Raw genomic sequence first — 16256 nt, 5'->3', positions numbered from 1 at the left:
GATTTAAATGTGCAGCACTAAAAGCCACAGGCTCAGTCGCTGTGCTGCAGACATGCTCACATCATGACGGAGCTGCAAACCCTGTTGATCGCATGCAGCTTCTGCAGGTGTCAGTGTGACTGGAGCCGGTAGGAGGGACTTGGTGCTCCAACTTCTCATTGTGTGTCTGCCTGCTCTCTCCATCCAGTCGCCCCGGTCCTGCTCGGGAAGAGACGACGACGCAGCAGCAGCTAATCTGGAGGAAGCACCATGAATCCTCAGCAGAAGAGACGAGCGGAGCCGAGATTTCTCTTTTCGCCTTCTCGATTTTGATTTTCGTTTTTGATTTTTTTTTTTATTTTTATTTTTGTTGTTGTTGTCTTTATTTTCGGTGGGGTGATATTTCTTTATTTTTGAATCTTTTTTTGGGGGGGTGGTGGGGTGGGGGGGTTGCGTCTTTTTCTTTCTTTCTTTCCTCCTTTTCACGCAATCTCTGACGCGCAAGGACACCACAGCATCCATCCACGGCAGGAACGCTCACAGAGCATCCTCTGTACAGACGCACCATCCTCCTCCTTCCTTCCTTCCTCCTACTCTCCTCTCCTCTCTCCTGTTCTGCTCTCACACAGAGGACATCGGGACCTCTTCTGCTCTTTCCCCCCCTCCCCTGATTTACCCGGAGACATGGATCTATGGTTTCATTCGATCCGGATTTGCTGGTGGAGGGTTTTGTTTCTGATGAGTATTTTCCAGGACTATCTGAGCTCCATGCTGGACTGCCCGCCGACCTGCAGCTGCTCTCAAACAGAGATCTATTGCAATAAGTCCGACAACGGCAGGTTTTTCCCTTTACTGGCCCTGCAAGATACTGGGAACAATGGGACCAGTGTTGACATAGCAGAGTTATTCAAAAACATCTCCTCCATGTAAGTAGATGCGGATTATTCGGTGCGTTTTTCCATCATTAATTGATCAGATCCTCGACGAGGCGCCCCGAGAGTCCGAGTCTGTTGCTTTGCGTTCCGCACTGATCTGACTTGTTGGCTGATTATTTGTGTTTATTCTCAGACTTTTTACACACTTCTGTGTTCAGTGGCCTTCCGTGATAATCTGGAAGCATCGTTTACATGTGGAGGGAAATAATGCGCCGCGTTTTGGCACAAGGAGACAAATCCGCTCCCGGATGGCCAGACGCAGCGACGAACTACTCAATTTTAGCAGATTGGCTGAGGTTTTTTTTTTCGTGTGTGTGTGTGTGTGTGTGTGTGTGTGTGTGTGCGCGCCCCCCCACCCCCTCCATAAAGTTGGTCCTCCGCAGCGGCACCGCAGGCCTCCATGGCCGCACGACAGAAGGACGTTGCGGAAAAAGCTCCGATCTGTCGCTCCGTGCTCCGACAGATTGGGCCAAATGGAACAGAATAAATGGTGCAGTAAGGTCAACCAGCTACATTCAGCCTGTGTGGTGTGTGTGTGTGTGTGGGTGCCCCCCCCCGGGACCAATGCGACCCGGACAAACTTTATCATGTGTAGACGACGCGGGGATGGATGGATGGGTGGATGGATGGATGGATGGATGGAGGGGGGGGGGGCGTCACTTGTGGCTTTTTTTAAATTAATATTATTTTAAAGAGCTGAACATGGATGCTTCTGTATCAAGTGTTTGAGCAATGATGACGGCAGACCCCCCTCCTCCCTCCCACACCTCACCCACACACCCCCGAAGTACATTTTCATTCTGCATCCTACCCCCCCCCTCAGCATCCATCCTTCCTGCCAACATCAAAGCTTCCTTTCTTGAAAAGTCTGTAAAAAAATAAAGGGGGAGAGAGAAAGGCCTTAAATAAGACCTCTGCTGTCTACAGGGCTGATTTACATATAAAGTAAACATCTCTCTCTCTCTCTCTCTCTCTCTCTTCCTGTATCCCCACACTGGAATTCCCTTCTCTGCCTCCCCCGCATTGTCTTCACACTGAGGCCACCCCCCCCACTCCAACCCACCCCCCCATCGGTCGGTCGGTCGTGGTGGACCGTTTAGCCTTTATCCGTCTGAGGGAGACAACTTATTCTGACTCGGTCCGGCGCTCAGCTGGGCCACTAGAGGGAACTCTGGTACCCTGAATGCACCACGAATCAAAACACTGGAGTCATTTATGTGGCTGTTTCTATCTGAGACGCTTTTTAGTCAAATCAGGACACAGGATGAGGCTCGTCTGAGAGCTTCAGCGCAGAGAGACGAAGGCCGAGAGGTCAAAGGTCACTGTTAGTGATGGGTGTGACCCTCAGAGACTGTCCTGCTCAGCTCACTTACCACTCACCGGTGCTGCTGCGTTTTTTTTTTTAAAAAGCCCAAATTCACTTTTCCACGTTAATTACCCTTTTGCCTTTGACAAACCCCAGTGGAATTGAGCCGGGACTGATTGTGCGTTTCATGGTGGCTGGTTGTCCTCGAGGGCGGCGGCCTCCGCCCAGCGTCGCCACGGCCGCCCAAATTCTCATCAGCCTCCATATCTGATGGGATTCCAAACCACACGCAGGAAGTCATTGGCTGCGTCAAACTGGATGTTCAGTATGTGGTGATTAAATATACATATTGGGGCCTGTGTGATTAAAACAGCAGCTCAAAGACATTTACAGCACTTAAATATATTGTGCTAGCTGATGAATAAACCGCAAACATTCATTACTCAATGCTAATTTATTATCTGGCCAGGAAATGAGCTTTTTAAAAATAACAGGCAGAGATGGTGGCCACAGTACACAGTGTCCCATCCATCCTTTTGTGAGGTGTAAAGAATATTTCCTAAAGAAGAGGTCTGTTTCACTCGCCGCGGGGGGGACAGAGGGTGGGGGCAAAATTCATGAAGATAGAAAGTAGATGGAGGGCTCCAAGCAGGAAGTGTGAGAGGATTGGCCAGCCAAAGGAAGCTGCCAAGTCCAGATAATAGTTTTCCATTTCTCCAGCATTAGAGATTCATCACAATGGGCATCAGTGTTTGAAGTGGATGAGATAAGGCCTCGCTGTGATACTTGAAGAAAGAGCTGTTTTCTGAGAGCAGCTGAAGCGTCCGACAGGTCCGTGTGAATGTGCGCCGACCGCAGGTGCGTGTTTGTTTGCAGAATCCAATCAGCGGCTCCACCTCAGGCACCGGCGTGACGTTTGGCCTCATTTGGTTTTCCGTTTTTTGTGTGTGTGCGAGCCGAGGCTGGTGTGTGAGGGGCGGCTGAAGTATCAGACCAATCTGTACAGTCATCACTGTGGCGTCAGTTGCTAAGTGCCTGCAAAATATATTTAGAGAAAAATCCGCTCTGCCCCCCCCGACTTCATTCCTTCATCCTGCCATTCCTCTCTTACTTAATTGTGTATACATTCACTGCTGACAGAGCTGCAAAGCACCAATTTATTAAATCAATTTGTGAGATTTGGTCGGAGTCAAGTGAAAATCAGCTACACTGCTGAATCTGTGGTGTCAATAACTTGGCTTTAATTCCAGCGGGAACAATAAAACAGTCAGGAAGTTTCCTGAGCTCACAAATATTTCACCAACATATAAAAATGGAAGCTAACATCCTGAAAGATTATCTTTTCTTATCTTGTCCCCGAAAGTATAATCATCCTAAAAAAGTTAGACATCAGCAGTAGAAAGTACAAGGTTTCCTCCACTTTCCCACAAAATATGCAGATTTTCGTGGAAGTGTGTCATTATGCAATTTTCTGCTCCACCAAAAAAAGGAAAAAGCTTAAGTCCTTTTAATTCCCCACAAAAACTGCAGCGCTTTTATAGTGACATTATGACACTTAATGGCACCGTGCAGGGTGTAATGTCGATCATAATCTTACTGGGATTTATTGTTTGTCAGTGATATTTAAATATCCCCTCTGGTCATGTTTGAACACTGAAGACTTAAAATATTCCGATTTATATCAGATTTATCCCAAAAAGAAAAGCTCCATTACCCTGTAAAAAAAACAGATCATAACTTCTACTCCTCCATCCAGGAACACGGGAACATTCCTGAGCAACACGTGTCCAACTCCCATTTAGTACGAGGAAATGAAACATACAGATGGCTATAAGGAAAACACATTCTCTGAGTGGAACGGGCTGAAAAGATTCGGTCTATGATTTAATTATAGCACGAAAGGCTCCGTGAAATCTCACACGAGCTTCATGCAACCACAAGGACACTTTAAGATTTGGAGACAGTGACAGGCTCTGATAAGCATCCATCCATCTATCCACCACGTCATTTATCACCGACCACGAACGCTTTGTGTTCACGCTGAGTCATTAGGGCAGACTGCTGTCTTTTAAAAAAGTCAACGTACAAACCACGAGTCCTTTATTGGCGTCGGAAACGTCGTTTTGCCGTCTTTAATGTCAACCCTTCCTTCAATCAGAGAGATTTATGTGGACTTGTAAAATTACCATCTGTTTATCTGCAAACACACGGAGTTCGACGCTCTAAAATGGTTTGCACTTTATCTACTTTGCCAAATGTGGCTTGAAGTTTATCGTTTAATATCTTTCTTTTTTTTTAATCTTGACGATCCAGTCAGTGGAAGTCTGAAAGTCTCATTTCCGAGGACGCCAGCGTTCCTTCGGAAAGGCAGAATTCTCCTTATTTATCTTTAACTTACAGGAAATGTTAGAAGTCACAAAGATCTGATAGCTGCCAAAACAGGTGGGGGTTTATTTCTTTTGAGGAGAGTAAGTCTTCACCTCTTTGTGGAAACGGAAGAAAAGCATCCTGTTTTAGGCCACGTTGTGAAAATGAGCTCGATTAAGTCAAAAATCTAAAACCTTTCTCCACCGCCCATTGATTCTGTTACATATTCCAGCATTTACTTCACCTGCCGTCACATTCAACAATTACCTTCAAACTTTGGGTTGGTACCTTGAGTTTTGCTTTTTCCTCTTTAAATTTTAAAAGAGCCGAGCTCTGCTGGAAAATATCGATCTTCGGCCAACCTCAACTCAAAATTTGATCTGAAACCTGCCAGCTCTCCGGCGCTGCCAAAGATACCTGTTTCATGCAGGAATGTTTCCAAGGTCCTCTGAGGTGACTCGTGTGGGCTGCAAGTGTCCCCCGGTTCAGACACTGAGCTCTGCTGCATTACGTAAAGTCAGCGCTTCGCCTCCCTCTTTAAACTCCTGTGCAGCCCACATACTCTGTGTGGCCAGTGGCAACTTCAACTAGCTGCTGTCTAATTCTTGCATAAGGCTTCTTCTGCAGGAGAATGGATAAGTGAGCATTTATAGAATTTCACTGAAACAGATGGAGGGATGGAGTATTTCCGGTTCAAATGAGAGTCTTTTCTGAAGTGCTGCAGTACCAGTTGAACCCGTGATGGAAAATATCTCCTGCACGTTTGGAAGAATCCAACAATTTAAGCAATTTCCATAAAGATGGGAAACCTGGAGGAGACGAATTTGGTAAATAAATGGTCGATATTTGGTAATTATTCAGTCTAATACTCCAAAAATGCATGAACCCACAATTCCCATCATGCACCCTGAGATCGTGGCCCTCCCTTATAAATGACCTTGCCTTTGTGACGCAGGTTTTATGCTGAGCCATTTTCCCAGAAAAGAGTGAAGCCGATCGAGTGACCCTTCATCACCTGCAGGCAAGGGATTGGACAAATTAATGTAAAAATGCTTGATCCAATTGCGTAAAACATCTTTTTGCAGAATGTACTGTTAAACATATTTATTTCTCAGCCTCAGGGCCCTTTTTAATGGAGCATTCATCACATTCATGCTTAAATTGCTTAGTAGAGGTGCTGGATTTGATGGCATTAGTGGGAAAATATGGAGGATGTGACTGGAAACGAAACACGAGGCATAAAAGGAAACCAAGACTGTTTTTGGGGCATAATTCAATAATGAATTCTGGGTTGGCTTGGTTAATGACACACTTTTGGCCAGACTGAATGAATTTCAGATATCCGGAGTAAAGATATGATTAATATCTTTTGGGAAAATAACCGACAACTTCCAGATTTCCTCAGGCCTGCTGAGCTGGAACAGAGTCGGGGGGGTTTTGTTCTGCCCCTTAATGTTGATGTCAGATGGATGTACAGGCCGACAGGCATCCACACACACCCCACCTTCCCCTCCTGTGCTGTCTGGATATTTATTTACCCCCCCCCGCTCCGTCTTTGTTCTCTCCTCTTTGCTGTGTGAAGTTTTGATGTCTGGCTTTCTGATGCCCACCTCAGCTCCATCTGTTTGTCATCTTGATTTATTTCTCCTCCGTACCTTGATATCTGATATCTCCCTTTGTCATTTCCATTTTATGGTGTTTATATATCCGTTCTTTTTTTTTTTTACTCTCTGAGGGGTGAGATGTTTCAACAAGCCTTCGGGGGATTCTTTGTGTTGTGTGCAGTTTGTTAGTATCATTTGAAGGTACAAATAATTGGAGCTAAACCTCACTTAGCCTCTGTTAGCTGCTGCTGAAGAACGTAGCTCAGAGCTTCACACAGAATCCTTCCTTTATACCGAAGCAGGAACAAAAAATAAAGTTATATTTTTGCTGCAGTGCTGGAAAGATGTTTGGAAACAGGTTCATTAACCTTTTCAGAAGGTCTGGTCAATTAGATTTTTGTTTCACATCTCTGTCAATACCTGAAAGAAGACAGGAAGATGTTTCTTACAAAAAGAAACGGCTCTGATATTAAAATGTCTACTATGTTAAATCAGGATTTAAAATAAAAGGCCCAGCATTCAATATTTTGGATCTTTCAGAGCTTTCAGGATGTTTTGAAGGAGTATTTTAGCCCTTTAAATGGGTTTAGTAAGAAGCAGCAGGATGTTAGATAAGACAGCAAAGTGTCAGTTGTTTAAACCAGCTGCTAAAATAAGCCGTGGCTAATGCAGGAACAGTGTCGTTGTATAAGAGCTATTCACATTAATTCATTAATTAATGAGCTGTCTCAGGCTATAAAGTGATTCGTCAATCTGACCCAGGTGATCTTGGCAACCTTCAGACTTCCTGTCCCATCTCCCGTCCCACGCTGTGTCGGTGTCATCGCTGCTAACACGCGTCCTGCCGGTCGGGCCTCACCACACAAACCCCCCGCTGCCTCCGCAGTGCCAGGCACCACCTCAGGCGGTGCACGACGGGCTCCTCTGTTATGAGCGTATCATCAAGTTTGCATGAGCCTGTCTTTGTGGAAAGTAGGTCACGGCTGCCATCTGAGAATTAGGAGGAGAGAGAGCGGCGGCTTTCGTTCGGCGTGCAGCGAGGAAGCTGTGAGAAGTTGGGTCTATGTGACTGACCCAGCTTCTCTCACGCCCCCACCGCCTCAACTCCCGCATCTGCAGGCGGCCCCTGCGCCTGGAAAGATGCATACTAATCAGCCCCCCCACCCTTTAACAATCAAAAGATGCATTGAGGCTGGAGGGGTGAAAAATACTGAAGGCTCTGCTGTTTCAGCCAGGATTTGAAAAACCCCTTAAAGCCTTGCAGCAGCATTCCAGGGACTTTCTGTTGACATTTAGTTTCTGCTTTTATACACCAGATTATGAGTCAGTGTCGATACTGTGGGCAACAGTTTATCGTGTCAAATTTGGGATATCGAAGGGAGCTGAAAAAATCTCGTATCTACCTATTTAAACCGCCATTCGTTCCATGGTGGCATGAAAAAACACAAAATACGTCTGACTGAAATCTCTCCCTTGTGCAGAGTCAATCAATTTCCATCTATTTACATGCATTACCTTTTGCTGAGTTTTTTATTTATAATGTGCCATGTGATTGCTCAGTAATAAGCAACAATTATCAAGTACCTGCTGCTGTGCGATATCTACAAGGCAGACACTTTTATGTCTAATCAGGTAGCACGAGCTTTACTGAGGGTTTATTACAGTTAATCATGTTTAAACATGGTATCTCCAGGCTTAGTGAAGCCACACTGAAACAGCATTATGGCTAATTCCTTCTTATGCACGACGCTGATGGATGATTCATAGTGGGAGACATTTGTGTGACGGTGGTGACTTGGAAACTCTCTTCCCTCCTAATCTCTCCCTCTGTCGCTCCGTGTGCTTCTCGCCGGCGGTCCGACTCAGTCGCACAAACACGCCGTTCATTTCCCCGCCGATAACCTCTGGGCACTCAGGATGTACGTTTGACCCCCAGGGTGTGGACCGTGCCACCAGACGTCACTGAAAGCCCCCCCCTCGTCTCCCAGCCCCTAATAAATGTCCTGCTTATTATTCACGTGGGATGTTTTGTGTTTCAGAAAACATCAATCATCATGTATTATCAAGCAGGATGAGTCACCTCCACCGCCCTCTGTGTCAGTTATGACTGGCAGGGCTGTGTGAATAATGCAGAGCTTCAGCCGTCTTCCTCCCCGGTACGTGGCGTTGTTGATGGATGCTATTCAGCGCCGCTCCTCGTCCTGTTTAGTGAGAAAGGGAAGGCTTTTTATTTCGTCCAGATTTCTGCTTCATTGTTCATCTCCGTGCTCGTTCCAATCATCTGGAAGTCCTGTATTGTTTGCAGCAGCTCACGCTAAACTCCCGCCTCGCCGTGTCTCTGTGTGACCTCGCGTGGCTTCCATTACGGGTCATTTGGAGCTCAGAGCTTCTTATTATTATTTTTGTCATTCGTTTTGTTTGTTTTTTAAGGCCAAAGCCATTTGGTGAGCTCTGATCTAAAAAAAAAAAAGAAACACACTCGCTTTCAAAAACTGAAAAATAGTTGCTCTGTGTGTGTGTGTGTGTGTTTATTTTTTGGCATTTCTTTGTTGGGAGACAGAATAGTGGAACATTACTCAGATAAGAGCAGCGAGCTGCCCTCTTCCGCCCTCGTCTGTCCATCCATTTTCCATCTGTGCAAACAACTGAGATCTGTTAGCACCAATATGTGCATGGGATGTTTGGGTGGCAAACACTCATAATGAATAAATGGCTCTAAATTCCTGGCTGCTTGGCTCTGACCGCCAACATCATCAGTGGTAGAGACAGGATGAAGCATCGCAGCACAAATGTAGCTTCATATTTCCCAGAAAACGGGGAGAAATCGGCCCTGAGCGATATCACAGCTTCTGGTTATTGATTAGCTCTGATGAGCTGATATCTGTATTCGCTCTGTTTTGTGGACTATCGGTGTGTGTCACACTTTATGGACACTGCGGCCCACAGATCATCTCTGGGTTGCCGTACGGGAGTCTGGAGCACCAGGAGGGTTTTTAAGACCCTGATGGAGCTTTGTGAGGCAGATGAGCAGACATTAATAGTAAATGGCCTGCTGGGACTCAGCTCCCCTTCCTACTGGCTCCCTGTTGGTGCAATGACCTTGTTGCCCGAGTCAGAACCACAGTCGGTCGCAGACAAAAGAATTTCCTCTTTTTGAAAAAGTACCTGAGATTCCCTGCTCTTCCCGTTCTCACACCGTCCAAACATACCTTTTCTTTGCCTTTGTTTCCCACAACTTGCACAACCATGACATTCCCTGATCGGGATCGTTTCTGTCTGTTTGATCTGAACAAAAAAAAAAAAACACACCCTGCTAAGCTTCATAGTTGAGAGGTTTTAATCTCTTCATCAAACTTTGACCAAGAAATTAATCAGGACGCTTCTGCAGCCGTCTAGAAGAAATGTTCAGCATCAAACTTTGGTCCTGCGTCTTTACTTTTCCTGAACGAGATTTCCCTGACAGTCCACTTTCTGTCAACACAACAACGACTGAAATTGCAACTCTTAAAGCAAACAACAAAAACTTTCGAGATGCTAATTGTGTGAAATTGTTTCACATTTAGGCCGCAGAGGAGATAAAACTGATGTATTTGTGTGTCTGTGAACAGATCTGTTGCTTTCAGCCATGTTGTGTCAACCTGTTGACTCTGGCTTTTTATAAAAAATTCTGTTTTGCTCCTGACTTTCATTTTCCAGCATTTTATTTTTTTCATGTTTGGGTCAGTAATCTGGGAATTATAGTGTACCAAAAATACGAAATGAGCCGTGAGAGAGAGGCTGATGAAGCTGAATGGACACAGAGCTGCTGCTGCGTCTCAGATGTGCTTTGGGGACGAAGGCAGCCGTCAAAGCTCTAAAGGATGTTTGATGAAATTGTTTGGCTAAGGCCAGAAAATACACGCTGGCTACATGCAGAACATCTCGGTTTTCATTTCGGCTCATCTCCGAGCAAAAATAGACAGAAAAGAGCTGCTGATAGTCGTATCAACATCACACCAGCAGCGTTACACAACACTGACACACAACGCTATGGCCGTCACTGTCGAGGCTGAAGCTGAACACGTCAACGTGAAGAAAAATGTAGATTTTAAATATGTGCATGTAAAACGACGCATTTCAACCGTCGCATGTGGAAAATATTTTCTGTCATCCAACATGTGAGTTGGCTGAAAGCTCAGTGTGGAGAAAGTTAGCGCTCTGTTAGCGTTTAAACAGCTTTCTGCGTATGATGCAGAGATAAAGCAGCTGTAAACATCAGTTTCATGGTCTGTAGTGGAGCTGAGCTTCGTTTCACTGCCTGTCCAATAAATACACTAAAAAATGTAACTGCACAGTATGTTATCATTCACTTGCTTTGTTTTTTATTTTCTGAGAAGAATTAACATTGAGTGTAGTAAAAATATTGTGTTGCTTCGTTGAACCAGTGACAGACAAACACAACACACATTTTGACCTTATTCAGCTGCAATCGGGACGCAGGAGATTTCTGTAAATTTCATCATGCCGTATTTCATGCATTTCAGAGGTTAGAGTATAATTTATTAATAACACGAGGTGCCCACATTATACAAGTCAATGTCAACAGAGTCAACAGGGCTAAACAACAACAACAACCACAAGTGCATACATTACTGCCAGTGTGGCCTCCTCAGGGAGTCAAACTAATTAAAAGGTGCTTTGGCTAAATTAGCCTTCGTGAGCAAAAGCGGTATTTTAACTTTTGTCAGGTCTTTGATGGAGGAACTCACAGCCACGTCTGTCAGGCAAAGTGGCTTGCAGCGGCAGCTGTCAACGTTTGACACTGTGAACTGTGGATGCTTCTTATTTCCGGAGGAAGCCATCACCTGTCAAGCATCACTAATGTGTTTATTGTTTTACTGGAAAGATCAACTTGTTCCCCTCCGGTTATTTTAGAGAGGAGAGTGTCACTGACTGAATGTGTCGCTGATGTACTGTTGAAATAGATTGTTTTAGGGCCTTAACGTACTTCCCCTGAATAATTATTCCACTATTAATAAAGTGCGAGGCCAATTGTGGCACAGGCTGTGCCCCCCCGCTGCATAATCTCTTTGTCTTGTGCATTTTGTGCGTCTTTTAAAGTTGGCTTCATCAGAATCTGAATCCTTGATCGGTTCTGGTAGAAGTAGAGATGGAAACAGAAATATGTCCACGTGCAGGTACAGCACAGGTGAATAACGACGTTGAAGTAGAACAGGGGAGGAATATGAAATAAGAAAAACAGCTCTGTATGTAAAACGCACACACTGAAGGAGAAAGTGTGTGCTAATTAAATCAAAGCAGTAAATAATTCACATGTTCGACCTTGAGCTCCGTCTCTGCTGCCTCCACCACACCTACAGGAGGCCGAGATGTTTACGTCTCACATCTTCATCAGAAAACCAGCCGCTCTGTGAAAGTGTTTTAAGAATTCCCTCCCTGCTCCGTCTCACTAACTCCAACAAAGTTGATGTATATTGATTTGCCCAGAGAGCTACAAATGTGGCGTCGTAGTTTTGCAATGAAAGGCTTCTTCTCCCGAACACAGACAGTGCAGACTGCGTCTATTCTGCCCGTCTGCGTTGAAATTTAAGTGGCAGCGGTAGTTCAGAAACTTCCAACAGATCTGATAACTGTGGCTTCCTGCACAGCTGCACTCAATGGAGTCCTGAATTAAGGAGCCCGTAATTCAAAATATCTGAATGATCTGAGAGCTTTCTGCTGAATAAACACCGAACAATGATGGCTCTGATTTGACGGAAGGAACTGATGGAATTTAAAGACGCAGTTCGGATTTTTGTCTCGACGCTCATTTGCTTTCTTGCCTAAATTGATCTCACTCTTACGTCTCTGAGCTAACATTCGGCACAAAGACTGGAAGTATTCTGTTTCCTTCCAAAATCCTGAAGATGAAATTAGCACGTTTTATTTGATTTAGTTCACCCAAGTCCTGGAATGTCGCAACAAGGTTTGCGTTATCATGAATGTCACATAAACTGCAGCCGATCTAATGACTGTTTCAGGCTGACGGAGCCTGCGTGATGAATTTGAAAGCAGAATGTTAAAGAAAGAGAAGCTTTCAGTTTTATTCTCAGCGTGCTCTCGTTACATAAACATGCTTTTTGTTCACGTCCGGATTGGACAGCAGCAGCAGACTGTGAAATGTCCTTTACAGCTGCCAGCTGAAACATGAAGAGCTGCCCACTGATCGATTCCGGTTCAGCATCATTTGGGGCTCTATTTATTGAAAATTATCCAGATTTGCGCTCGTAGCTCAGCCTTTTAATCATCAAGGTGAATGTGTGAACAAATGAAAGCCGTCTTTGATCCTTTTGTTCTGATGACAGCGCTCTTTTGTCTCCTCCACCACCTCTGTGTGTTCGCTTCCCTGAAACGGGACACCTTCACTCAGAGAGCTCCGTTATTTTATTTTGACACCTGGCTAAATATCAGCTCGGCTCGGTCAAAATCCAGCTGCCAGCTTCTCCTTCTCTGGCTGCGAGTGTAAATTTCTCCTGTCAGAGTCCGTCAGGACTCACACACAGATCCACGTTAACCTTTAGCTTTGATTTCTGGTATTCGTAGCAGGCAGCTCATTGTGCCCCCCTGGTTGTGAACCTCTGTGTTGTTGTTGTGTTTCACTTTGTGCTCCCCATTATTCACGCCTTTCAAGTGAACTCACCTGCTCACATTCATACTGTACGTGGACGTTTTGCCAAATTACTGTGTGTTTCGAAGCATCCTGACATTTGTTTCGTCCGTCTCTCTCTTCGGCTCTGTGGATAATTTAGCTTGTGTACAACCCCCCCCCACCTGAAAAAGGATCAATACTCTGACATCGACCCCTTCAGATGTCTTTCTTCACAGCATCGTCAATTCTCACCTTAATTTCAGAATAATACAGAAAAGAAAAACTAATTGTATGATTCAATTTGTCTCCGGAGCAAAAAGGGGAACTTTCATTTCCATTAATAAAAACACTGAGAGCTTCTAAATATGAAATAAGACTCATGCAGAGAGATTGGTACTAACATGTTTCATATAAATAAAATTTGGCATCTGGGAAAATGTACACGTTCAATCATAAATCGTGCCTCCATTCCCAAATTACCCGGTGACTGAACGCCTGGTAGCCGTTTGGCATTTTAATGAATCGATTATCCTCCATCCCTGAACTGAAAAAATAAGGTGATTCATGATAAATTCCTTCTTGGACGTCTAGTTCTGGTACTATATTTCACAGCCGGAGTGGTTTTTGTTTGTTTTTCCGTCTCAGACATGGAGCCGGTGCTCTCTGGGGGGATAATGACGGGGCAACGAGCATTATTTTCTAAGCCACAAACACAAGCTGTTACCACAAGGTCAAAGTCCAGAGCGTCCAGACAGTGAAAGCAGAAGAAGTGCCGGATAACGACATGAAACATGAACATCTGAGTGAGGGGAGCGCTAAATGTCCATCTTCACTGTAAACTGGAAAACGGTTTTCCTTCAGACTTGGAAGCTGCCGTTGGGCTGCAGCGGAGTGTGACAGCCAAACCCAATAATTCCAGTTTTTCCTGCTCAGGTGAAGGAAGGCGCTCAATTTCCTGAAAAGGGACGAACAAACAATTATTTTAACGATGGCGGGAAGCTTCAGTCTTCTAATCTATATATAAATATATATTTCCATTCGGCGAGGTGAAGGAAGATAAAGATCAGCTGTGTTAAATGTAGGTCATTTCTCTGCTTCATTATGGTGATAATGGTTCTGCCTTTGTCATGTAATATAATGACAGAGACGCTTATCAGACGCTATTAAATTAAATCTAATGATAGTGTTTATGTGAGCAGGATCAGGTTCATCCTTGATCCTGATTTCAGGGCCACGAACTGATCAGAAAAACGTGGACACACTCAGAACGAGCTGTTTCTCACCGCTGCTGTTCGTTTATATGGATGTGTTGTGTGTTCGGGAATGAATTCATCCAGGAATCACAGACGATCCACCCAGAGGGCCATAAACTGCAGATCAGCATGGGAGGTGATTACAGAGCGGAGCTATCGATCCGGCATGGGGTCCGAAGAATCCGTCCACCAAAGCCTCCTTAAACCTTCAGCCATGTTTGACTGCGGCTCTGAATCTCAAACTTCTCTGCTCCATAATGACAGCCAGCCTTTGAGAGGAACTTTAAGAAGGAGGATGAACTCTGAGCACAGCTAGTCAAATCAATCTCGTCATGGTGGAGGAACGGAGCGCTTCATTACTGGGAGGGCTGAGGAGCTCCAGGATCAGCTCTCTAATATCACCGTGATCCCCTTCTCTTTTCTTACCTAATTGAATTCTCCAGGAGAGATGCCCCTCAGCTGTGCATTTATCATATCCTGAAATTGGAGGAGACTCGCTCCATGAAGGACGTGTGCAGAACATTTAATCTACTCCTCACGCTCTGGACTCGTTATCCCACAGCGGACCGCCGGCCTTCAGACGGAGGTGTTTATATTCAGGATTAAGAGGAGCTGTGGACGGAGGCGGAAACACGTGGCCTGTCACGGGATGACCGCCGTCCACAGCAGATGGTGGTATCATCTAAAAAAGTCCTGTGAGGGCAGCTCCTCTGGTGTGCAGCTTCCTTTCCTTTAAGGAAAGAGGCCGGAGATCACGTTCCGAAGTGGCTCTCGTTATTTACATCTGTGGCATTCAGTTCCCGACCTTCCTGATCCATCCCATTTTTTGTTTTTGCTTTTTTTTCTAACCTTCCCTCATTGGCTTCATTTCCTCACCCTTCTGTCTGTCTGCAGCATCATTACATATATATTATATTTTCAGAGTCGTCCGGTGTGTTCAGGGAAGGTTGAAAAAAATCCGATATAAATCTCTCCAGTCAGACTGAATTCCTCCAGATGGTATGTATTTTAAGTAGACTGCATATCTTTGCACTAAAGGTCTGTCACATTTGCATGCAGTATGGCATCTCTGGCAGGAATCCAGCTATAAGAGCCCTGATTTGATTAAACAGAATCATGCTCAGCAGGACGGCGGAGCTACGAAGAGCTGAAGTTGAACTGCTGACAGCAGCAGAAAGCCTTTTGGAGCCCGCTCAGGTTATGAACCCAAATGGTGCATTATGATCATCGTCATCTGGTTTCTGTGATCTCTGTCAGTGATTTCTTATATTCTCCTGTCTTTCATTGTTTTTTTCACTTATTAATGTTTCATTCTTTCAGGCTTTTCTTTGTCGAACGTGGGAGAAAATTTTGCCGTACACTTGTTTCATCTCAGATTCTCCTTGTTCACATCGGTGACAGACAGTTGTTTAGAATATTTCATTTTGACTGGAAGTTTTGACTGACAAGATACCTGCTGGGTGAGAACTGCAAATATTTTCTACACTTTCCTGGAATTAATTTTTCATTTAAAGCCGCACAAAGTAATGTTTGTTCAGGAAAGACGCGTAAGGACCCAAAGAATTATCAGCGCGGTTTTGCAGAAATACTGGAGGTTTTGGTTTTGCAGCAGCAGCTCTTCATTCTCGCTGTGTGCACCAGGCTACCTGCTCAGCACCAAAGCTAGCCGGAGTGTACGTGGGCACATTGAGCAAAATTATTTCCATCAGGCATCAGTGGAGATGAAACAGAGCAGAAAGCCGAGTGGATATTGGGCTTTAATTGGCCAGGCGGGCAGAAGAGCAGGTCTAAGTAATTGTTGGCTGGTGTGTGTGTGTGTGTGTGTGTGTGTGTGTGTGTGTTTCCAGCCTGTCCACTTGACTGGGTGCTTCTGGTTCCTGCTCCTGTTTGACATGTAAACAAGGCCGACCAACTTCTTTGAATGTTTTATGAAAATGTCTGACTTCCAAAGCGGCCCGTGTCGTGGTGACAACTGTGGTTTGACTGAGTTGATGTGTTCGGTGCTGAAGGTGACATTGGCTGATTTGCAGATGCTTCGTCGGCTGAGCCGCTGCTGAGTAACTCCGGCGTGGAGTCGGCTGGATCCGGAGAGGATCATAGCTTGATGACACTTGGCAAAATGGCATACTAATTATAGTCATTTTCATTTTGGGCAGAAATACTGGAGCTCGGTCATGTGCGACG

The 16256-nt window shown here is 45.0% G+C and overlaps 1 protein-coding gene across 3 annotated transcripts in view; it reads left to right on the top strand.

Moving 5' to 3' along the window:
* Nucleotides 1-663: 663 nt before the first annotated feature.
* ntrk3b (neurotrophic tyrosine kinase, receptor, type 3b) overlaps nt 664-16256 on the top strand; it is a 141101-nt gene continuing 125508 nt past the window's right edge. For all 3 annotated transcript variants that reach the window (XM_029498174.1, XM_029498173.1, XM_029498175.1), the window contains exon 1: nt 664-905. In XM_029498174.1, coding sequence (XP_029354034.1) covers nt 664-905 — 242 coding nt within the window. The remainder of the gene's footprint in view (nt 906-16256) is intronic.

The sequence above is a fragment of the Echeneis naucrates genome, chromosome 3 (genome assembly GCF_900963305.1).
Source record: "Echeneis naucrates chromosome 3, fEcheNa1.1, whole genome shotgun sequence".
NCBI classification, from domain to species: Eukaryota; Metazoa; Chordata; class Actinopteri; order Carangiformes; family Echeneidae; genus Echeneis; species Echeneis naucrates.
Note: the sequence above shows the minus strand (reverse complement) of the source record. Positions and strands in the feature narration are given on the sequence as shown.